Source organism: Dendropsophus ebraccatus, chromosome 11 (genome assembly GCF_027789765.1).
Source record: "Dendropsophus ebraccatus isolate aDenEbr1 chromosome 11, aDenEbr1.pat, whole genome shotgun sequence".
Lineage (NCBI taxonomy): Eukaryota > Metazoa > Chordata > Amphibia > Anura > Hylidae > Dendropsophus > Dendropsophus ebraccatus.
In genome coordinates, this window is record NC_091464.1 from 88,456,865 (window position 1) to 88,481,529 (window position 24,665).

At 43.6% G+C, this 24,665-nt stretch overlaps 1 protein-coding gene across 1 annotated transcript; it reads right to left on the bottom strand.

The window, feature by feature from the left end:
• Positions 1–2,514: 2,514 nt before the first annotated feature.
• Positions 2,515–23,160, bottom strand: LOC138767980 (uncharacterized protein C3orf38-like). The gene is made up of 8 exons (XM_069945930.1): positions 22,997–23,160; positions 15,277–15,449; positions 15,044–15,182; positions 13,439–13,666; positions 12,157–12,380; positions 11,085–11,175; positions 7,929–8,036; positions 2,515–3,997 (listed from the first exon to the last, which is right to left on the bottom strand). Exons 1-3 carry the CDS (start codon positions 23,118–23,120, stop codon positions 15,096–15,098), a joined length of 384 nt encoding a protein of 127 aa, XP_069802031.1. The 5' UTR covers positions 23,121–23,160; the 3' UTR covers positions 2,515–3,997; positions 7,929–8,036; positions 11,085–11,175; positions 12,157–12,380; positions 13,439–13,666; positions 15,044–15,095.
• Positions 23,161–24,665: the final 1,505 nt, after the last annotated feature.

Sequence of the window (24,665 nt, forward strand, 5' to 3'; positions counted from 1 at the left end):
AAGGAGAAGGGGGAGTAGGGTTTCCCGACATGAGATTGTACTTTTTAGCGTCACAGTTAAATTATCTGTGGAATAGAGGGGAGATAGATCTGTATAAATACCTGAAGAGAAAATTGGGCAGTATTTACAGAGGCATGATGGAGATACTGGAGTCAGGATGTCTAGAAGGGGCAGAATGGAGTAAATATCCGGCAGTACATATGTTAGTGAGGCTATGGGATAAAATTAAAAAGCTATTTAGGAATAAAAATGCCATAGACAATACCCCCATATGGAATAACACGAGATTAATAGAAATTTATAAATTAGGAACCTTAAAAAATAAAAAAGAGCGGGTATTGCAAGAGTGAGGGATGCTTTTATAAATGGACAGCTGAAAACATGTCAACATCTAAAGGAGGAATTTGGTTTGGAGGGGAAAGAGTGGTATGAATATGCCCAACTGTAAATACTGAAGATAGGGCCCTGTTTATGGTTGGGTCTACCCCTAAAAATGATGGTTGGGTATTAAAAAGGGGGTGCCCCGAATTTATGGGAAACTAGTGGAAGGGGCCCAAGTAGGAAAGGAAATGGGATGTAGTGGGAAGTGGGAGAAAGAATTTGGAAAATTCTCTGATGTACAATGGGAGAAAATATAAAAAATTTTTAAAAAAGAGTGTTGGTAAATCAAAACCATCAAATAATACAATTGCATATTTTATATCGATTATATTATACCCCACTTTTTCTGGAAAAAATAGGTATAAGGAATACAGCCGACTGTGTGAGGTGTGGGGAAAGAGCAGAGGACTAGTCGCATATTTTTTGGATCTGCCCGGCCCTGCAAAGCTTCTGGAGGGAAGTAATAACGGCAACAGAGAAAGAACTGAAATTAATAATAGTACCGTACCCATCGTTGATAATCTTGGGGGACGACTCCCAGTTAGTGAGAATAAACAGCAGGTTGAAAAGAATTTTGAGTAGGAGATTGTTTGTGACAAGACTCATGATGTGCGTAGTTGGAATTCAAATGAGATATTGCAAGTAGAAACCTGGAGTAGTCTGGTTAAACAATATGCAAGTTATAAAGAAGTTTGGGAAAGTAGGAGTGAATAGAATGGGAGGATAATGTGAGTGAGGAGAAATTTTTATTTTACCTACTGGTGCGTTTTGGGCCACCCGGGGAAGGGAGGAGGGGGTGGAAAAGAAGGGGAGGGGGATGGGGAGGGAGGGAGTATAAGGGGGCTTTTGTAAAGGGTAAAATATGATAATGTTATTGTTTGTAAACTTGGATTTTGTAATAAAAATTTTCTAAAAAAACACTCCTGACATTATAGGGCTATTACTATGGAAAGAGCACAAGATGGGTCAAAAGAAGGACATTATTATTTTATGGCATCATAAAAGGGACTCTGTTACCACATGGGGCACCAAGTTATTACCCTGTGAAGGCTCAAAGAGGAAACTATTACCTTGTTGAACATTTTTACCTTGTTGGGGCACAAAAGGGGTAACATCACCCTGTAAGGACACTAGCAAAGGGGCAGTAAGGGTAGCATCAGCACAGAAAGATTGTTGGTAGAGATGAGTTGCAGCTGTTTGTGCCAGGGAGAGTAGAACTCAGTTCAGGAAAGACATTTCCTGTGAGGCACTTGATATAATTGCACTGTAATCACTTACAGTATATACTAGGATCCAAGTCAACATAAGAATATATCTTTGATTATGCCATATATTTTAATAGGTGAACATGTAAGCCACAGCTGGCATTTATCAAGCTAAGAATGAACAAAAATAAACATATTCAGAGAGGTGTGAGCATAAACCATTTTATTGAATAGGATTGTATTGATCTACAATGATAAAATATTTACTATTTGATATAAAGAACTAATATCCATTCTTCTTCCATAAGACATTCAATGTAACTATATTATCAAGTTAAAGAAGCATGAACTACTGGAAAACACTGGAGGTCCCATTTTACTTTGCAGAATATATAAATGGAGACTAAACATGATATATATACATGTATTAAACTTCATCTGCTTTTAAATAATACGACCCAATAGCTAACATGCAATATTTGTGTAGACGAATGTAATATACAGACACTGTACAGTGTGGCACAGGTATAAATGCTTTTTTACATAAATTCCGTGTAAATTTTAACAGACAATAATGAACAATACATATAAAAAGTACATAATTTTTCTTTTCTTACGCTTCACACATGTATGAATTGAATCTGTTTTCTCCAGTTTTCTGCTAATTTTAATGGTCATAAATCTAAAGGGGAACTCTAATGTCAGGTTAAAAAAAATGCTGAAGCATATAGCATTGCTTACATGTCTACCCCAGTTTAAAAATCCATTTGTTTTGTGGCTAGGAAATCTTCTCCCCTACTATGCCCTCTTAACATCCCTTGGTTGAGCAGTTGCTCAGTACTACAATTCCCAGAATGCATTGCTTTCTCTTAGCTCTTCATCACAGTACTCCCACCCAGCCTACTACCCCCCTCCCCCCAGCACTCCTACCAGTTCTAAGCCTAGGGCTGCTGCAGAGCATTCCACTACACAACAGACTATTAGGCTGGTATTACATGGAGCGATTATCGTTCGAAAAATCGTTAAATCGTTCGGATTTGAACGATAATCCTTTCATGTAATAGCAGGCAACGATTAAACGACCAACGAGAAATCGTTGATCGTTTAATAGGATCCGGACCTATTTTTATCGTTTGATCGTTCGTACATCGTTCGCACAAGAATTTGCAGCTGAAATGTACTCAATACCGACGACTAAACGACCACAAGAACAATCATAAATAACGATCATCGTTCCATGTAATTGGGCGAACGATTTCGGGTCGTTTGCCTTAGCGGTCGTTTAAGATCGTTTATCATTAATCGTTAGTCGTCGAAAAATTGCTTGGTGTAATAGTACCCTTACTTTGCCGCATTCATTGCCTGGTGGCTCTTCTGGCTGAGGCATCATCCAGCACAAAGCAGCATGCTGTAATCACACCTCATTCTCCTAGATATATATGTATCTGTGTATATGATGGAGAGATAAAGATGTAGGCTAAAGGGTCAGAGGTCACAACGTCACTAAGAACATAATAGTGCAAGTGATAAAAATGAGCCAAGAAAATGACAGGGGTCTTAGTAGGCAGTTCTGCAAATCCCTTAATTCTGAGACCTTTAGTGTTTAGTGATTCTAGATCACGAGAACATAATAAACCTGTTTCCGAGACCTGTTTTATCCCATCAATGATATCTTTTGTATTTTAAATATCTATACCATACATTTCTGGCTTATTAAAGAGTTGCACTTCTCTTCCCATCTGTTTCCGAGCTGCAGAAAATGGGCATGGGCCCATAGACTTTATGTAGATTCTTACACCAGCAGCCACAATAGAGATGTGGAGAGAAGCACCCAGCTGAGTACTTCTCCCCTGCTCTTTCTAGCTATAGGTCTTAGCACTCAGGTCTCGACCAATCAAAACATTTGACAAAATTTTTTATAGTGATAGTAACATTATATGATGTTTTTTTCCTGTAGAATCTTAAGATTTTTTTTGGATTCTTAGATGGACTTTTTTTATTTTCCAATTCTTGGTTCTAGAGTCCCAAACTACTTGAAAGACTTGATCAAACATACCCAGGAAGGACTTATTCTGGAAGATGGTGCCGCTTACCATCATCAGCACACCTTGTGGAGACGTCTCATACTTTATGTCCCGACTTAAAATATTTGGTTGGAAAATAAGTTTTTCTTCTTGTACGAGAGCAAGTAAACATGAACTGGCGCTTCTGCCAGTGTTGTATCTCCTTATGGCTGAGATGTACGTTAGCTGAAGTTCAGCATTCTCCAGGAAGTGCTGGGAACCCCAGTCTCTCTCGTGTGATCCTGAGGATGGATGCTGGGAGTTGAGGAGAGTGAAGAACCATTTACAGAACTCCTTCGTAAACTTTTCACAGTCAGCTGGCCAAATCGATGATGGATCTTTTGCCTCCTGTAAAAACAATACAGCATAAGCCGGGGGATAGCTGATGTTTTTTACAAAAACAGTGTGGTTTCCTGGTTTTATAACAAACCTCAATGATGCATAGTATGAAAGTACAGTGCAGTATGAAAAGTTTTGCAACTTTCTAAAAAACTGTAGATTGGCCAAGATTTACAGACAGGACCAAACAAAAAGTGACCCCGTACGTTATAGGCGCAGAGTATATGAAGATGGCAGGAGAGCCTAACTTTATAGGCAAACTCACAAGCCTGGAGACTGCACATCGCACCCATAGTTGATACTGAAGCTTGTTCAGCTACATTAAAAACCAACATCAGAAGTTAGTATATAATTTGATCAAACCATATTGCTTAATGTACTACGTGCAGGTCTTCTGATACACATGAGTCCCTACTCTAGTCATGGTGCAGTGCCGGCGACCACCACCTGTCCCTATTTCATGTGGTTTTGCACTCCTCCCTGTAAAGGCCCTATCCCACGGAACGATTATTGTTCATAAACTCGCTTTAACGACGCTTGTTAACGATCACTAGACGATTTTTTTAGTGAACGATAACACATAACACACGTGGGAACGTGAACAAAATATGTAGTGTAACGATTTTTTTTTGCGGTCGTTACATGGTCGTTTAAAACGTTCGCTGGGGTGATCATGACCACACGACACACCTAATTTATTTTAAACCTTTTTACGAACGACTAAAAGATTTCTAATTTTATGAACCCATTAGTGAATCATCTTTCAAAGACCAATGATTTTTTTTTCAACATGCTGAAAAACAATTTTGAACGACAAAATAATGATTTTGCCTTTGTCGTTCGCTCGTTTACACCTCTTCTACGAAGCGATTATCGTTAACGAGCGGTCGTTGGAGCGAGTTTATGAACGAAAACACTGGTCAACAGCCAAAAAGGTTCCGACATGAAAACAGTTAATTTTAACTAAATTTGGGGTGCTGAGATCGAAAATGATGTTCAAATTTTGAAATTGGCTCTAATTTTCAAGATATAGACGTACTTTCTATACTTCTCACAGCCTGTGATACAATACTGGGAAAAGTTTGCATCATCAGTATTGTATCATCCAGTGGTATATTGCATCATCTTAGAATGACCAATATGGAAAAAAGGTATCAGGGTAAGGCTAGGTTCACACTGCATTTTTGCAAAAAACGGATGAAAAAAAAAAAACAGATGCATTTGTGTGCATCCGTTTTGATCCGTTTTTCCATTGACTTCCATTATAAAAAATTCTAAACGGATCCGTCTTTTTAACGGACACAAAAGTAGTGTCAGGTACGTTTTTGTGTCCGTCAAAAAAGACGGATCCGTTTTGATTTGTTTGTTTTTTTTATATTGGAAGTCAATAGAAAAACTGATCAAAAAGGATGCACACAAATGCATCCTTTGCAAAAAACGGATTGCAAAAACACAGTGTGAACCTAGCCTAAGGTATCGTGGTAAATGGAACCCATCAATGCTTGCAGAATACTGTTGGACAGTTATCAGAGACAATCCCATGTATGAATACAAAAGACGTGTAAGTGCACCGAGAAGCCATTGAATAAGGACCTACATTCCAGAGTTCAATAAACATAATTAATTTGTAAAAATTCTTGGATCTGCTTGTAAATTTTAGTTGATTTCAGATAGAAGTTCCCTATGAATATATTTCAAAAGTTTATGAACAGTAAACTTGCTTCCTTATGATTGCAGAAGTAATAGATATGTCGGCTATTATACTGTATTCTATACAATTCACAGAACAGTAACATGGGAACTCTTCCATATCATAGAAACTAGAGACAATTAACATTTTTCCTTGTGATATTTGAATTCAGCACATAAAAATCATTAAGAAATGGATAATTTTATTTCTGAACCAAACAACTTTTGAATATTTGTTGGCCAGTGATAATCGTTCCGTGGAATAGGGCCTTAAAACCCATATATGACCAATTAGCAGGAAGTGATGTGCATGGTAAGTTCCTCCTCTTTCCCAGTCTAGCTGGGAGCACATGGAGTGGGCTTTTAGGTCTGTTCACACTAGGTGTTGGCTGACGGCCATTGCTTCTGCTGGCCGTTCCCACAGGCACGGCCAGCAGAGGCCCTAGGGGCTTGGTTCTGCGACCCTTGGGTCTTTGGGCTGCCCCCCCGTAGGCACTCGCTTTGCGGTGGTGGTGGTTGCCGGCCAACGCTGCCAAGAGGAGGCATCAATAAAGTGAAGTTTATTTTACTGAAATTCTTCCACTTTGTTGTAAGAGAGGAGAGACATAAGTACACCTCTCTAAATACAGAAACAAATTTGCCTAAAAATTCTTCAAAACATTATTCAAGTAGTATTGGCAGCTTCTATACAAAATAGCAGATCATTTGCCCCCTTACAAAATAGAAAAACAATACTTACCTAGACCTGGTTCTCTCCCCCCCAGCCCCCCCTCACGGCTCCTACTCCTTCTGGACCCTTTATCTTCTCTCTAATTCCTGCTTCCAAGAGAAGTGCTCGAGTGTAGGACCCACTGGGTCAGTTAATTACTGACCGAAAAAGGACATCAGGACAGCCAGTGATTGGCTGAGCTGGCAGGTCCTGCTCCCAATTGTCTCTGAATCAGATAGAAGAGAGAAGGGAACCGGAAGGAGATGAACAGGAGCCGCGGGCAAAGCAGTAGGGGATCGGGCTAGACAAGTACAGTGGTGCCTTGGAGCATAATTTGTTCTGGGACCGTGCTTGTAATCCAAATCTACTCTTAAACCAAAGCAACATTGTTCCATAAGAAATCAATGAATGCAGACAATTGTTTCCACACCCTAAAAATAATGATTTTATATTCTGAATAACATATAAGACAAATGAAACAAACATTTAGAAACAGCTGAATATGTCATATTATAAGTTACTGTACAGTATAGCAACAGCAGCAGTTTGTAGATACAGGATGGAACTACAGATGCCCATAATGCAGTAGCGTAGTACAACAGGCTAGAATAGAGAAGCAGGGCTGCTGTCAGAGGTCTGTGTGGTCACATGACAGCAATAGGGAAGGGGTGTGTGTTCAGCATGGACCAATCAGGAAGTGAGAATCACAGAGCTGTGCAGGAGGACAGTGACAGAAACATTTCTATGCAGCAGTGTAATTGTGCAGGCACATTATAGCATCAGTGTGTACAGCTGAGTTTAAGTGCAGGCACATTATAGCATCAGTGTGTATAGCTGAGTGTGAGTGCAGGCACATTATAGCAGGAATGGAGAGGATGGGAAACACAAGGACTGACAGAGACTGCAGGGAGCATGAAGGAATGAGCAGGGCATACTGTAAGTGGGCACATAAATGCAGCACTCTCTGTCCAGGAAGAGAGGGGTTACAGCTATGAAGAGATTACCTCCACAGTCCTGTCCCCTGATGCAGGCCCCAGCCTGAAGTGGATCTGCTATAATTTGGAAGTTGAGGGAGACTTCCCGAGTACAGTGCTGTGGACCACTCTTTGCAGACCATGCTGCTCCCCCATTCCCCCTTCCACCCAGTACAGGGAGCTCTTCTTGCAAAACACTTTCAAAGTTACTCTTAAACCGAGGTACCAGTGGATGATTTTTTTTTTCTTTTGTGACCCATCACAATATTCATTTTTAGCCTAGGGCCAGTATACCCCTTTAATGTTTTGGACACAAAAAAACAACAACAACAAAAAAACATAATATATTATTCTGTACTTGCACTGGACCATTATAGTATTAGTTGCAAGTTAGTCCATGCATTGCAGTGGAGAGGAACTGATCTGCATAGAATGCAACCAATCTACGTGGATTTTGCATTGGAAACATTGCATATTTGCAGTAAAATTCTCACCATTTTATTGGTTTTACTAAACCCTAAAATCTTCACTAAAAATGATGCAATAGCTATTTATTATACAGCCTCACCGTGACACCTGTATATGGAATAACAGCTATTTGTTCAGTCTTTGCTACAAAATTGGCAGGTTGGTGTCCAGTCGGCAGCATGGAATAAGTTGTCATGTGTGGCATCAACTGTGAAAGATAAAATAACATTTCAAAAGATTATGTTGAGGGGTTTCTTAAAAATTCTATACATTTTCTGAAATGTTGTTATATTTCTTTAAAAGCATTTTCCAGAACTTTCTTGGACAAACAGCACCACTCCTATCCTCAGGTTGTGTGTGGTATTACAATTCTGCTTCATTCACTTCAATGGAACTGAGCTGCAAAAGCACACCCAAACTGAGGACAAGATTGGAGCTATTTTTAGAAAAAAGTGGTCATCTTTTTCTAAGCCTGGATAACCCCTTTAGGGTATATGTGCACAGAGTAATTCTCGTGGAAAGCTCCGTGCGGAATCCGCCGCTCACTTCCCCACTCTCCCACTTGAAGTTCCGCCCATCACATAGGCTCCATTACATGCTTGGGCGCATTCCGTCGTCCACCCAAAGAAATGACACGTCACAGAGTTTTTTTGGGAGAATTAATCTGTATTCATATACACTTAAGTTGACACTTACTCCACTGAAAGGTGATGGCTAAGGGCCCTATTCCACGGGACAAATATCATTTGCATGATCGTCAACGATAAACGATCCAAACGACCGCTATTGCGAAAGACCTGAAATCGTTCACCCACTTACATGGAACGATAATCGTTACTTATGATCGTTCTTGCGGCCATCTTGTCGCCTCTATTGCGTTCTTCACTACTGCGAACGACCGAACGACGTCTTATTCAATGCGAACGATTTGCCAACGAGCAAAGATAAAAATAGGTCCAGGTCATTAATCGTTAACTGCTATTCAAACGAAAGATTATCGTTTAGATTCGAACAATTTAGCGAAAATCTGAACGATAATCGTCCCCTGGAATAGGGCCCTAAGGCTGCAGGTTCACCTTCCCTCCCATAGTTGCAGTAGATGATGGAATATGATGGCATTCATTTCATGCAGCAGACTACCCTATGCTGCACTATTCTTATAGAATATACACTCACCGGCCACCAATATACACTCACTGGCCACAGGTACACCTGTCCATCTGCACGTCACCACTTAATTACTAATCAGCCAATCACATGGCGGCAACTCAGTGCATTTAGGCATGTAGACATGGTCAAGACAATCTCCTGCAGTTCAAACCGAGCATCAGTATGGGGAAGAAAGGTGAATTGAGTGCCTTTGAACGTGGCATGGTTGTTGGTGCCAGAAGGGCTGGTCTGAGTATTTCAGAAACTGCTGATCTACTGGGATTTTCACGTACAACCATCTCTAGGGTTTACAGAGAATGGTCCGAAAAAGAAAAAACATCCAGTGGGCGGAAATACCTTGTTGATGCCAGAGGTCAGAGGAGAATGGGCAGACTGGTTCGAGCTGATAGAAAGGCAACAGTGACTCAAATAGCCAACCGTTACAACCAAGGTAGGCAGAAGAGCATCTCTGAACGCACAGTACCTCCAACTCTGAGGCAGATGGGCTACAGCAGCAGAAGACCACACCGGGTGCCACTCCGCTCAGCTAAGAACAGGAAACTGAGGCTACAATTTGCACAAGCTCATCGAAATTGGACAGTAGAAGATTGGAAAAACGTTGCCTGGTCTGATGAGTCTCGATTTCTGCTGCGACATTCGGATGGTAGGGTCAGAATTTGGCGTCAACAACATGAAAGCATGGATCCATCCTGCCTTGTATTAACGGTTCAGGCTGGTGGTGGTGGTGTCATGGTGTGGGGAATATTTTCTTGGCACTCTTTGGGCCCCTTGGTACCAATTGAGCATCGTTGCAACGCCACAGCCTACCTGAGTATTGTTGCTGACCATGTCCATCCCTTTATGACCACAATGTACCCAACATCTGATGGCTACTTTCAGCAGGATAATGCGCCATGTCATAAAGCTAGAATCATCTCAGACTGGTGTCTTGAACATGACAATGAGTTCACTGTACTCCAATGGCCTCCACAGTCACCAGATCTCAATCCAATAGAGCATCTTTGGGATGTGGTGGAACGGGAGATTGGCATCATGGATGTGCAGCCGACAAATCTGCAGCAACTGTGTGATGCCATCATGTCAATATGGACCAAAATCTCTGAGGAAGCTTCCAGCACCTTGTTGAATCTATACCACGAAGAATTGAGGCAGTTCTGAAGGCAAAAGGGGGTCCAACCCGTTACTAGCATGGTGTACCTAATAAAGTGGCCGGTGAGTGTATGTCGGCTGCAATTCAGGTTTCAAACTATGAACATTGTTAAATGCTGTTAGGGCAAGGAGACACATGGTACCTTTCATATATTCGTTTGTGCCTCCAGAACATGGAAAATTGCTTTTATTCTATTATATAAAGAGGGAAAGACGTGTTTCTCCGCTTCTGAAGTGCAGAGGGCTGTAGCGCCTCCTCTCTTAAGGGGGTGGGGGCTTAGGAACGCCTCTTTGACACTGTGCACTGGGGAATAAATACATTTTTCTAATTTATGAAAGCACAGACAGACATATGAAAGGTACTTTGTGTGTCCTTGACCTAACAGCTATCTAACAGCAGTTTGGAACTTTAAGGCCCAGTTCCCACTGAGCAAAACTAGCGGAATTCCGCGGCGGACAATTTAATGTTCATTCTTCAGCGCGGACAGAGCAGGAGCGCGCACCTCCTATAGACTCCCAATATGAGCGGGAGGCTAAGGGCATTCCGCGGCGGACAATTCCGCCGCGGAATTCCACTAGTTTTGCTCAGTGGGAACGGTGCCTAACTCTTTGAAACTCCCATATATGACTGCAGGAAGTCTTACAAGGGAGTGTGAGGGAAATTGGATGGAAGGGGCTACTTAATGGTAGGAACTCTAAGACAATTGCCCTTCTTATAATGATCATGCAGTGCTGTTTTGTCCAGTAAAATGGCAACGCAACATTAAAAAAAACAAAAAAACTCCTCATTCAATAAGGTCAGATAGGGTAGTTAGTCTCCATCATTTTTGTTGTTCCTATGTCCAAGCGATTTACAATGTAGATGTATCCAAAAACTAAACTTTTTGAAAAACCTTCACCAAAAATCACAACTTTTTTCTACAGTGCCCAATCTTACCGTAACACCCGTGCATGGAAGGGCTGTCACTATTTCAGTTGTTGCATTAAAAGTTGCTGGACGTTAAGTGGGTTGCGTTGTGCGACACAGTCTATAAAAGATAAAATAACACAAAAAAAGGAGTAGTTCCTAGGTGATAGAAGCTCTTAGTCAGTCACCCCATTGGCCACCCTATGAACTTTAGGCACTATTACCCAAAGCGATTATTGGACGTATTTGGCCGATTATCAGCCAATATGTCCGATAATCACTGTGTAAAAAAAAGGCAATGTTTAGCCGACATGCACGATGTCAGCTGATCGTTGTCTTTCAACATGTTGAAAGACAAATGACCTTAAAGAGGACCTGTCACCCCTGGTGCCGGGGTGACAGGCTCCTGACCCCCCACTGGAGCACCCTATACTCACCTGATCCCGCCGGGTCCCGCTTCTTGAGCCGGTCGGGTGACTGAGATGTCAGTGCCCGAAGCCCGGCGCACTCCTCAGATGAGTCCAACTCCCATAGAGAATGACGGGTGAGTCCGACGCTCCGTTATTCTCTATGAGGAGTGCGCCGGGCTTCGGGCGCTGATATCTCAGTCACCCGACCGGCTCAAGAAGCAGGACCCGGCGGGATCAGGTGAGTATAGAGTGCTCCAGCGGGGGGCCGGGGGCCTGTCACCCCGGCACGGGGGGTGACAGGTTCCCTTTAATAGCAATGATCTACTGCCATCGATCCATGTCACAGGAGCAGTGGCAGCAGTCCGCTGCTATCCCCAATGGGCTCCCCGAATAATCTTTAGATCTTTATCTCCTCGCGCCCCCCTACCCACTTACCAGCTCGCTGTTGGCGCATGTAATAGCGCCGGTAGCAAGCAGGGAACTAGCAGAAAGCGAGCAATGACTTGACAGGTCGGAGCTCGCTTGCTCCCGGAGATCGCCCCGTGTAATAGGGGCTTAACACTAAACCTACATGACTCTGCCCTCAAAGAAGATTTTATCTGTCGATGTAACAGTGGAGATCAAGCTTAGAAACCTTTCTGAGAAATGTCATTCTAACATCATAAAGTTCCACTGAGTTAGGGAAAACTCACCCTCGGGTCCTGTGGTTGCAATTTCATCCTGTACACTTTTCCATCTTCCTTTTGAGAGCTGGATATGGACATTTTAGAAATATCAGACAGAAACGAGGAGGAAAAACACTGGAGACTCTCTGTTCCTGTGGAACTGACACATTGGAGACCTGCTGTTTTAATGGTACTGAAGGAGAAGTAACAGGATCTCTAACTTGTATACGGTTTAATGTCGTAGTGACTTCCTGTAACATAGATAATCCAGGAAAAAATTAAGCATTTTGATTTAATATTTCGTCCTGTTTTGTGACTACAGCTTCTTTGCAGTCTTAAAGCCCTATTACACGAAATGATTATTGTCCGTATTCGGCTGATATCGGCTCTTACGACCGATAATGGTCCCGTGTAATAGAAGACAACGATCAGCCGACATGCACGATGTCAGCTGATTGTTGTCTTTCTACATGTTGAAAGGTAAATGACCTTGATAGCAATGATCTGTTGCAGTCCGCCACTATCTCCTATAAGCTCCCCAGATGATCTTTAGAGCTTTATCTCCTTGCGGCCCTAACCCCCAATTACCCGCTCGCTGCTGGCGCATATAATAGCGCCGGCAGCAAGCAGGGAACGAGGAGCAAGCGAGCAATGACCTGACAGGTAGGCGCTTGCTTGCTCCTGGAGATCGCCACATGTAATAGGGGCTTAACACTAAACCTACTTGACTTTGTCCTTAAAGCGACTTTGTACCCACAATCTGAACGATCAAACCACTTGTACCTTCGGATAGCTGCTTTTAATCCAAGATATGTCATGGGGTTCGTTCGGCAGGTGATGCAGTTATTGTCCTAAAAAACAACTTTTAAACTTGCAGCCCTGTGTCAAATTGGCGTGGCCTAGATTGTGTATGCCCTAGGATTGTGAAACCCCTCCGTCCCTCCTCCCCGCCGTCCTCATCATTAGGAATGATTTCTGGAAGGATTTCAGGGCATTTCTAATGATGAGGAGGGCAAGGAGGAGGGACGTCGCAATCCTAGGGCATGGGTACTCTAGGCCACGCCAGTTTTGACACAGGGTTGCAATTTTAAAAGTTGTTTTTTAGGACAATAACTTGCTGAACGGACCCCAGGACAGATCTTGGATTAAAAGCAGCTATCTGAAGGTACAAGTGGTTTGGGGGGGGGCAGATTGTTGGTACAGAGTCGCTTTAAAAAAATTTTTATCTGTTGATATAACAGTGGAGATCGAGCTTCTAACAAATGTCATTGTAACATCATAAAGTTCCACTGAGATCAGGAAAACTCACCCTCGGGTCCTGTGGTTGCATTTTCGACCTGTACGCTTTTTTATCGATCTTTTGAGAGCTGGATATGGACATTTTCAAAATATCAGACAGAAAAGAGGAGGAAAAACTGTCACTGAAGACTCTCTGTCCCTGTGGAACTGACACATTGGAGACCTGCTGTTTTAATGGTACTGAAGGAGAAGTAACAGGATCTCTAACTTGTATTCGATTCACTGCCGTGGTGACTTCCTGTAACACAGAGACTCATTGCATTATGTATATTTATATAACATTTTTCACATGGTGTGAACCACCACATTGAGGACAATTCAATAAAAATTAAGCATTTTGATTAAATATTTCCTGCTATTTTGTGACTAAAGCTCCTTTGTGTTCCCCACTGCACACAATAGAGCATGCGTCCGGAGCCGCACACTCCATTGTGTGCACTGAAAGGTTCTCTGCGGCCACTATTCAATGTATAGCGGCTGCACAAAACTAACATGTCATTCTTTTGCGGCGCCATTAGGGATCACGGCCAGAGTGTATACTATATGTATACACTCCAGCCAGGATTCCATAGACGGTAGCACTATGTAAGTTCCATAGTAATCACGGCCATTTTTGCAAATTGGCAACAACAACAGTGATTATTACGAAACTTACGTAGTGTGAACATAGCCTTATACTTGACACAGTGCTGCACCATTCTTAACCCTTTCCCGCACGAGGACGTAACTGTACGTCCTCGCACGGGTGCGGGCGTTCAGAGCGGGGCCGCACGGCGACCCCGCTCTGAACCGCGGCGGTCCCGGGTGCCGCTTGTAGCCTGGGACCGCCAGTATTAGCAGGCACGGTCCGATCGCCGTGCCCACTAATACAGTAATCAGATGCAGCTGTCAAACATGACAGCTGCATCCGATTACCGGATTCAGCTTATCCCTGGTGTCTAGTAGCGGAGATCGCTCCTCCGGGATAACGTCACGGGGGAGCGATCTCCGCTACTAGACACCAGGGATAAGCTGAATCCGGTAATCGGATGCAGCTGTCATGTTTGACAGCTGCATCTGATTACTGTATTAGTGGGCACGGCGATCGGACCGTGCCCGCTAATACTGGCGGTCCGTGTGTGCTGCCGGCCGGGGAGCTCTCCACGATGGCGCCGTCCCCGGCTCGGCACTCGTTTACTTCCGGCTGCAGCAGCCGGAAGTAAACGAGTGCCGATCTCATGGATCTCTGCAGCATATCTATGCTGCAGAGATCTCTATGAGAGATCAGTGCACTTATACTAGAAGTCCCCTAGGGGGGCTTCTAGTATAAGTGTAAAAGTTAAAAAAAAAAGTATTGTTATTAGTAAAAAGCCACCTCCCCTAATAAAAGTCAGAATCACCCCCCTTTTCCCAGGTCATAAATAAAAGTAAATAAATAAATAAACATGTTTGCTTTTATCCAGCGTGCATCCCCACCATATACTGGACCTGGTTCCTTTGTGCTGTTGGACTTTTGGTTTTGTTTTTTGTTTTTTTCTTTCTGACATGTCAAAGGTTTTTTGAAACAACAGTGACACTTTAAAAAAACTTTAAAAGAAATGTCAAAAAAAAAAAAAAAAAAAAAAAAGGTACTTACATCCAACTCCTTTGCGGGAGTTCCAGGATTCCATGTTTTGCTGGCACCTTGTTTAGATGATGTAGAGAGGATGAGGGAAATTGAACCCAGGTGTTACTGAAGATGGAGTGAAGGGTCTTATATCTAGTACTGAGAAACTCTGCAACATTGAAAACAGCAATAGTCTGGTTAATTTATTAAAACACATAAAAATAAATACAATAAATACAGCTTTTCAGGAATCTCTCGCTCACCGGTTCACTCCAATGTGCAAGAGTTTTCTGAATGACATCCGCCTTTGTGATGCTTGGTTGCATAGAAACCCCCTCACTTTTCAGGTATGTAATAATGGTGTCACGAAGAACCTTTTTACGGTTTAGAAGCTCATAGGCGCTCAAACTGTGCTCTAGTATTGTGTCTATGGCTCCTAAAATAACAAGGCACAAACTAGAATTTACCATTGTGATACTGGCTATTATAATGCCATAACAATAGAAGAAGAAATCAGGTCAGTTATAATGACTACACATAACATATGTTCAGTGACTTTGCAGCGTCACCATAGGACAAATTAAAGGGGTAGTTCACAAAAAAAAATCTTTCAAATCAACCGGTGTCAGAAAGTTATATAGATTTATAATTTACTTCTATTAAAAAACTCAAGTTTTCCAGTACTAATCAGCTGCTGTATGTCGTGCAGGAAGTGGTGTATTCTTTCCAATGTGACACACTGCTCTCTGCTGCCACCTCTGTCCATGTCAGGAACTGTCCATAGCAGTAGCAAATCCCCATAGAAAATCTTTCCTGCTCTCCAGACTAATACCACTTTCTGCAGGACATACAGCAGGAATTCCCCATGCAGCAAGAAGCCCCTAATGGGCCATGAGCTAGGAAGCTGGTGTCAGGCCTCTCTGCTCAGAAGCTTTTGGCTGGTCCAACAGAAAAATACAATATACTCTTAAGGCCCTATTCCACTGAACGATTATCGGCCGTATTTGGCCGATAATCGTCCTGTGGAATAGAAGGCAACAATCAGTCAACATCGTTCATGTCGGCTGATCGTTGCATAGTTTGTCTTTCAAACATGTTGAAAAACAAATCACTCATACAGCAATGATCTGCTGCTGCTGCTCTGTGGAATAGGAGCGGCGGCAGCAGACCGCTGCTATCTGCTGTGGGTTGCCCGGACGATCTAGTGATTACCCGGACAGCCCCCCCGCACCTCCCGCGGCCCCTCCCGGACTCACCCGCTCGCTGCTGCCGCGTGCTGTCTTTCAACATGTTAAGAAATGAACAATCTGATTGCAGCGATTTGCTGCCATTGCTGCCAGGAGTGGCGGCAGCAGACGGCCACAACCTTCTATGGGCTGCCCAGACAATCTAGCGATCTATGTACACATATATGTACAGCATTTATATCTGTGTATGTATTGTACATATTTGTAATGTAATGTAATGTGCACTCATCTGTAAGATGTGTGTTTGTTTGTGTGTCTATGTATTGACTTGTGATGTGCTCATTTGTGTAGATGTACACATGTATAATCAATATACATCTGCTTAACCCCTTCAGGACCAGGCTTGCGTTTTCATTTTTTCCTCCTTGTGCTTAAAAGGCCATAGCAGATGCATTTTTACACCTACAGACCCACATGAGCCCTTATTTTTTGCATGACTAATTGTACTTTGCAATGAAAGGCTGAACTTTTGCATAAAATATGCTGCGAAACCAGAAAAAATTAAATGCCCAGTGAAATTGAAAAAAAAAAAACAATTCTTTTTCTTTGGGGGGGGGGGGGGGGGGGTCGTTTACGCCGTGTGTCCTATGGAAAAACTGACATGTTATATATGTTCCTCAAGTCGTTAAGATTACAACGATATGTAACATGTATGACTTTTATAATATCTGATGGCCTGTAAAAAATTCAAACCATTGTTACCGAATATATGTTCCTTAAAGTCGCTCCATTCCCAGGCTTATAGCGCTTTTATCCTTTGGTCTATGGGGCTGTGTCAGGTGTCATTTTTTGCGCCATGATGTGTTCTTTCTATCGGTACCTTGATTGCACACATGCGACTTTTTGATCACTTTTTATTACATTTTTTCTGGATTTGATGCGACCAAAAATGCGCAATTTTGCACTTTGGGATTTTTTGGCGCTGACGCCGTTTACCAAGCGAGATCAGGAATGTGATTAATTAATAGTGCGGGCGATTACACATGCGGGGATAGCAAACATGTTTATTTATTTTTATTTATAACATGGGAAAAGGGGGGTGATTCTGACTTTTATTAGGGGAGGGGGCTTTTTATTAATAACACTTTTTTTTTTACTTTTACACTTATACTAGAAGCCACCCTGGGGTTAGGGTTATTCCCCCCTGAAGTTAGGGTTATTCCCCCTGGGGGACTTCTAGTATAAGTGCACTGATCACTCATTGATCTATGCTGTATATACTTAGACAGCATAGATCGATGAGATAGGCACTAGTTTGCTTTCGGCTGCTGCAGCCGAAAACAAACAAGTGCCGAGCCGGGATCAGCGCCATCTTGGCAGAGACCCCGGCCGGCACTACACACAGAGATCGCTCCTCCGGGACAACGTTCCGGGGGAGCGATCTCCGCCACTAGACACCAGGGAAACGCTGGATCCGGTAATCGGATGCAGCTGTCATCTTTGACAGCTGCATCTGATTACCTTATTAGTGGGCACGGTGATCGGACCATGCCTGCTAATAGCCGCGGCCCTGGGCTACATGAGGCACCCGGGACCGCGACGGTTAAGAGCGGGGTCGCCGCACCTGTGTGAGGACGTACAGTTACGTCCTCGTGCGGAAGAGGGTTAAAGGAAACTAACAGCAGTTTAGAGATCTCCTACCTGCTACATTCCCATAAAGCATAGGGATGCTGAAGGTAATTTCCAGTGCATCCTCCTTCCTGACAGCACCATGAATGAAGGAGGATGCTCGCTTTATCTTTGTAGGTACAGGACACAGTTAAAGCGACTCTGTACCCACAATCTGACCCCCCTAAACAGCTTGTACCTTCGGATAGCTGCTTTTAATCCAAGATTTGTCCTGCGGTCCGTTCAGCAGGTGATGCAGTTATTGTGCTAAAAAAACAACTTTTAAACTGGCAGACCCGTGCCCTACGGGAGTGGCCTAGATTGCGTATGCACTAGGCTGGCACAACCTCCTCCCCACCCTCCTCATCAGATTGCCTACTATTCGTCAGCTGTGTCAGATCGGCACATGGGCTGGATCGTTAAGGCACCTGTGCAAATGTTCAGCATTGAGAAAATGTTACAGTGGCATTCCTAATGATGAAGAGGGTGGGTAGGAGGGACGGAGGGGTGGTGCAAAGTTAAGGCACAGATACTCCCGTAGGGCACGGGGCTGCCAGTTTAAAAGTAGTTTTTTAGGACAATAACTGCATCGCCTGCCAAATGGACCCCACAACAGATCTTGGATTAAAAGCAGCTATCCGAAGGTACAAGCGGTTTTGGGGGGTCAGATTGTGGGTACAAAGTCGCTTTAAGTATAAAAAGCCCCTGCACATAGTACACCCCCAGTGTTCCTGCCCCTGGGAAAAGGACACAACTTTTTCTTTCTCCCTGTGGAGAGGTTCGATCAGGGTCGGCGGTGACCCTCCTCCTCCCGATACACAATGTATTCTGTGTGATATTATGCCAGCAGCAGCTCTCTCTGCAGAGGTCTCTAGGGATCGCTAGCTTCTTCTGGAGGCAAGCCTGCAGCGTTTTCCTTCTGAAAATGAGGTGGTTTGGTGCCCTGGGGACAGAAATACCACCAAAAGGGCACCAACCCACCAAACGGTCCTCATCTCCTGAAAAAAATAGGGGCATCAGATAAATATTTGTTAGAAGGGGCACGCTGGCTGGGGTGGGTCACTGCACTGAGGATGGTAGTCCTGCACTACACTGCCTCATTTACATATCTTATGACCTACAATGTTCCCAAAAATGGGACCATGGAAGAAAATCACTCATCCTCAGCGCCCCATGCGCTATAGGTTAGGATGCTTCCAACTAGGGAAGAGCGTATTTAAAGTGCTAGCAAACCACTCTTCTCTGCTCGGTCTGCTTGTCAGCCAACGGCCTCTGAAATTCATGCTGCTCCACTCCGAGTGCCTGGAAAAGCTGGATCCAGTCCTGGGAAAAAGGTCCAACCTCTTCTGCTCTCCAATGCTCTACTTCCTCCCCCTGACAGTGATAACTTTTGTGATAGGAGGAGGGCAGAAGCATATTGCAGGCATTGCATGAGGTCAAACCACTCTGGCATGTAACGTCCAATAGATACCCAATGTTGCTGCAGCTATTGGGTAGCTATTTATCATTGACCACAACATGTTCCCACCTGAGAGCCAGAGTGTAGAAACCCTTTAGGAAACCTATGTAGAATTATGTGCTGTTTATGAGGTGGGCTCGGCCAGTGATGTTATGGTCATGACCCCAGTTCTAGTCCAGCACACAGGTGTGATGTTGATACCTGCTTTATATATGGCCGGTTTATGTCCCCTAATGGTCAGTAGCCTCTGGGTTTGTTGTGGGTCCCTTGGGCTCTTATCACGATAACCTGGAGTAGCAACTGACCCACCTGGATTGTCAGTACCACCACCCACAGAAGGGGGGGGGGTTAAAATAACCCAAGGTGTGCGGTAGTGTGTGTATAGGTGCAGGTACAAGCAGAGAAAAACAGTAGACAGAGTCCTGTGCATTGAAATAAAAGTAGAACAACCAGGGGCGGTCTTGGCATTTCTGGGGCCCCAAGCAAAGTTATGTCTGGGGCCCCCCACTCGACACGCGTTCCAAAACAATAAAAACCAATAAAGAAACAACTGAACCTCTGACATATTATAATAATGATATGTAAATTTTATTGTTAAAATTACAAACAAATGACGAAATAACAAAATACATACACAATGAACCATGGCTGACAAAAAATGTTAAAAACGGAAAACATACAATGAGGGGGCCGCCGGTGGACACCTTGATTCTGATTCTTATTGTTTATGGTAGGATATCTAGTAATCCTTTGTACTTATTGAGATTTATGCATTAATTATTGCACTTTTTTAGTCTATCCAACATATATTATCCACGCATAGTTCTCTTGGTATTATATTCAGCACTTTAGCCTACCATTTATTTATTCACTTATTTATTTATTTATTTAACTACTTATTTATTTACTTGTGTCCACCTGCAGCAGCCCCCTCATTGTATGTTTTCCGTTTTTAACATTTTTTGTCAGCCATGGTTCATTGTGTATGTATTTTGTTATTTCGTCATTTGTTTGTAATTTTAACAATAAAATTTACATATCATTATTATAATATGTCAGAGGTTCAGTTGTTTCTTTATTGGTCTTTAGCTTGCTACTAGAACCCGAAGTTTTTAAACCTCATACTTATTCCCCATACATTAGAGCAGTACAGGTAGTGTCTTGTATGGGGGAGTTCTACAGACTTTATATATGTGTTATTGTTCCAAAACAATAGACCGCTGTGTGTTGCCCCCAGTAGTATATACCCCTTGTGCGCTACCGCCAGTAATATATACTCCTTGTGTGCTGCCCCCAATAGTATATGCCCCTTGTGTCCTTCCCCCAGTAGTATATAGACCCCTGTGTGTTCCCCCAGTTATATATAGCCCCCCCGTGTGCTCCCCCAGAAGTATATAGACCTTCTGTGTGCTGCCCCAGTTGTATATAGACCCCCTGTGTGCTGCCCCCAGTTGTATATACCCCCTGTGTGATCCCCCACTAGTATATAGGCCCCCTGTGTGCTCCCTCAGGGGTATTTAGCCCCTCTGTGTGCTTCCCCACTTGGATATAGACCTCCTGTGTGCTCCCCCACTTGGATATTGACCCCTGTGTTCTCCTCCAGTAGTATATAGACCCCTTGTATGTTCCCCCAGTAGTATATAGACCCCCGGTGTGCCCCACCAGTAGAATATAGACCCTGTGTGCTCACCCAGTAGTATATAGCCCCCTGTGTGCTCCCCCACTTGGATATAGACCTCCTGTGTGCTCTCCAAGTTGTATATAGACCCCATTCTGCTGCCCCAAGTAGTATATAGACCCCCTGTGTGCTGCCCCCAGTAGTATATAGACCCCTCTGTGAAGCCCCAGTAGTCTATAGCCCCCCTGTGTGCTCCCCCTGTTATATAGCCCCCCTGTGTGCTCCCCCCATTTATATAGACCCCCGACTTGCGCTCCCCCTGTTAAACAGACTCCTGTGTGCTCCCCCTCCCATATAGTATATAACACAATAAAACAAACACTTATACTCACCTGGGTCCGGACGTCTCCTCTTCTCTTCACTCTTGTGGCCGCAGGAAGGGTTTTCCCTGCGATCACAAGAGGCCGCACTCCCCTTGTCCTGGCGCCGATGCTCCAGTGATGTCACTGGGGCACCGGCACCACAAGGACAAAGCTGCCACTTGTGACCGCAGGGAAAACCCTTCCTGCGGCCACAAGAGTGACTGACAGGAAGGGGGCCAATGTCTCCTGCCCTGTAAGTGCTGCTGCATGTAACTATGAGCACTCATTACGAGTGCTTATAGTTACAGTTCAGATGGTAGCAGCGAGCGGGGCGAGCGCGGCCCTGTCCAGCTGTCTTGAGCACAAGAGCGGGGCGTGGGGGCCCCCCTGGATGTTGGGGGCCCCAAGCGATCGCTTCGGGTGCTTGGTGCCAAAGACCGCCACTGAGAACAACTTCACTGTAGAACTTTTGCAGGTTACAGTACACGTTTTACAGACAATAATCTGGATACAGGCTTGAGTGCTTAACCTAGTGCTTGAGGTAGGTGCTTGAGAAGAGCCAAAGAAGTAGTAGTGCTTTGTAGAAGGTAGAGAGAAGAAGAGCGGAGTTTGACGAAGGAGCCCAAAGCCCAGTGTAGCCTTGTACGAAACCTTTGTAGACATCTTTATTAGTGAAGTGATACTCCTACTCACGTTTACTATGTCTGACCGCCTTCTGCCCCCTAGTGTCGTAGACATCGTCCTAGGTAAGTAGCACGAGCCCCAGCAATGGTTATCTGGGTGTAGAGAGGTGCTAGTTGCTTTTGAAAAACTCTTGGTCTCTAGCTGCATCTGTTCAAACTCAGTATCTAGTCTCAATTGAACTAACTCACTTCCTCTTGCACAGAGCTATCTCCTCCTACAGGGTGTGTATGTGTAGAGAGCAAGGATAGAGAGGATAGGTAGAAAAGAAAGAGAACTTCCTAGTAGTCAGCACACAACACATGGTACAAACAACTTAACCCATTACCTCCTTCAGCTGTGTGATAGTATACGTACATATAAATATAAGAAATGCTGACACCTAGTCATTGTACTAACATGAAGGAAAAGGGTGCTGGTTTTATCTGTACATTTAGGGTGGGCAGCTATCAAGTTTTCCAGTACTTATCAGCTGCTGTATGTCCTGCAGGAAGTGATGTATTCTTTCCAGTCTGACAGTGCTCTCTGCTGCCACCTCTGTCCATGTCAGTAACTATCTGAGGGAGAAGTTTTTGCTACTGCAATGGGAAGTTCCTGACATAAACTGAGTTGGCAGTAGAGAGCACTGTCTCAGACTGGAAGGAATACACCACTTCCTGCAGGACACGCAGCAGCTGATAAGTACTGGAAGACTGGAGATTTTTAAATAGAAGTAAATTATAAATTTGTATAACTGTCTGACACAAGTTAATTTAAAACCTTTTTTTCTCTCCAGAGTACCCTTTTAACTATACCACCCTGACAAATGACATTCTGTATAAAACATAGGAAATGGAAAAAAAAAACCAGCAAAGTGAACTTATCGGGGATCTTAAAGAGAACAAGGACATATAAGAGAGGCATAAAGTTCCTCAATGATCTATTTTAGCTATGAATACTATATAAAACACACATAACACATAACCCTGTTCTATCACCAGTAAGCAGCACACAGCCTCAGCATCCTACCTGTCTTTGTATACACTGTAGATTTTTTCTTGATGACAGTGCCAGCCAGGGAGAACAAGTCTGCTAAGTTCAGTAACTCTAGTAGCCTCCTGCCGCCTGTTCTTTCCCGAGTACTTAGCCCCATGGCTCCTGTATTATTACAATCTTTATATTATATAAACAGATAAAAGTGAAAGCAGCTAACCAATCCTGTCCGGCCCTTTAAATTCAGGAAATCAGAAACGAAACTTTGGCTTATTGTAATTCCAGGTCCTGCCAGCAGAGGTCACCAGTAACACATCTTTCTTCACTAGTGATGCGTGTTGACAGTTTCATATTTCTACTGAGAACAAATTATCATAATTCTTGTATTTTTTCAATCAGGCAAACAAACAAATCCATGGGCAGAATAATATATGCATATAACTAGTCAAGCCAAAAACCCAACTCAGCCAACAACGAAACATCACAAGACAACAACAAGCAACAAACATAGAGACAAAGGGAAAAAACATTAGGAGCTGGATGAGGTCCGAAACTGAGCATCCCAGGGGGCCCAGATCTCTGAAAATGTATCTATGGCGTTAGCATTTAGGGCGGTTAGGTACTCCATTTGCCTATTCTCTGTCAGCCTTTGAATTAGTTGAGGTCGGGTGGGCGGCTGCGTCTGTTTCCACTTAGCTGATATTAAGCACTTAGCGGCGGTATGTGGAGAAGTAACCACGCAGCAGGCTTACGAAGCTGCTTAGGCGGGACATTACGTAAGCAGGTCAGGACGTCTAGTGGGATCACTACCCGGAGCATCTCCACAATGAGGGTACGAACCTCCTGCCAGTATGGTGTCAGACTAGGAAAATCCCAAAAAATATGGAGCAACGTCCCTCTATCACGGCCATATCTCCAACATGTGGATGGCGTCTGCGGAAAGATACGGTTTAGCAAGTCAGGAGTGTGATAACAATGCATAAGTATCTTAAACTGATTTTCTTTGTAACTAACACAAGCCGAGGACTTTGCAGCCTCAGGACCAAATTATTTGCCACAGGGCATAGGGAATCGGTCGATTTGGGGAGGTCTGTAAGCAGACCAAGTTTGGGGTTCCTAACTGAAAAAACTAGTTTAAGTCTAAGACTAGTTTAAGTCTTTAAGACTAAGTCCAGCTTTTTACCCCCCCCCCCCCCCATTTTAATTACAATTAAGTTTGAGGGCACTTTTAAGAGACTGGCGGGAGGTCTGTAAGCACAACTTGTTTGGGGTTCCTAACTGAAAAAACGGCCGCTGGCCAGTGGTCCAAAGTATGGGGGGGTAAAAATCTGGACTGTCTTTTTTTTGACAATTTTTCCCAAAAGGGTTATTTTGCCGATTTCGGGGAGCTGCCAAACGAGAACCATAGGGGCTAGAATTAAGTTTGAGGGCTCTTTTAAGAGACTGGCCGGAGGTCTATAAGCACGCCTAGTTTGGGGTTCCTAACTGAAAAACAGCCACTGGCCAGTGGTCCAAAGTGGCGGGGGGGGGGGGGGGGTAAAAAGCTGGACTCAGTCTTTTTTTTTTACATTTTTTCCCAAAAGGGTTATTTTGCCGATTTTGGGGAGCTGCCAAACGAGAACCATAGGGGCTACAATTAAGTTTTAGGGCTCTTTTAAGAGACTGGCGGGAGGTCTGTAAGCACACCTAGTTTGGGGTTCCTAAC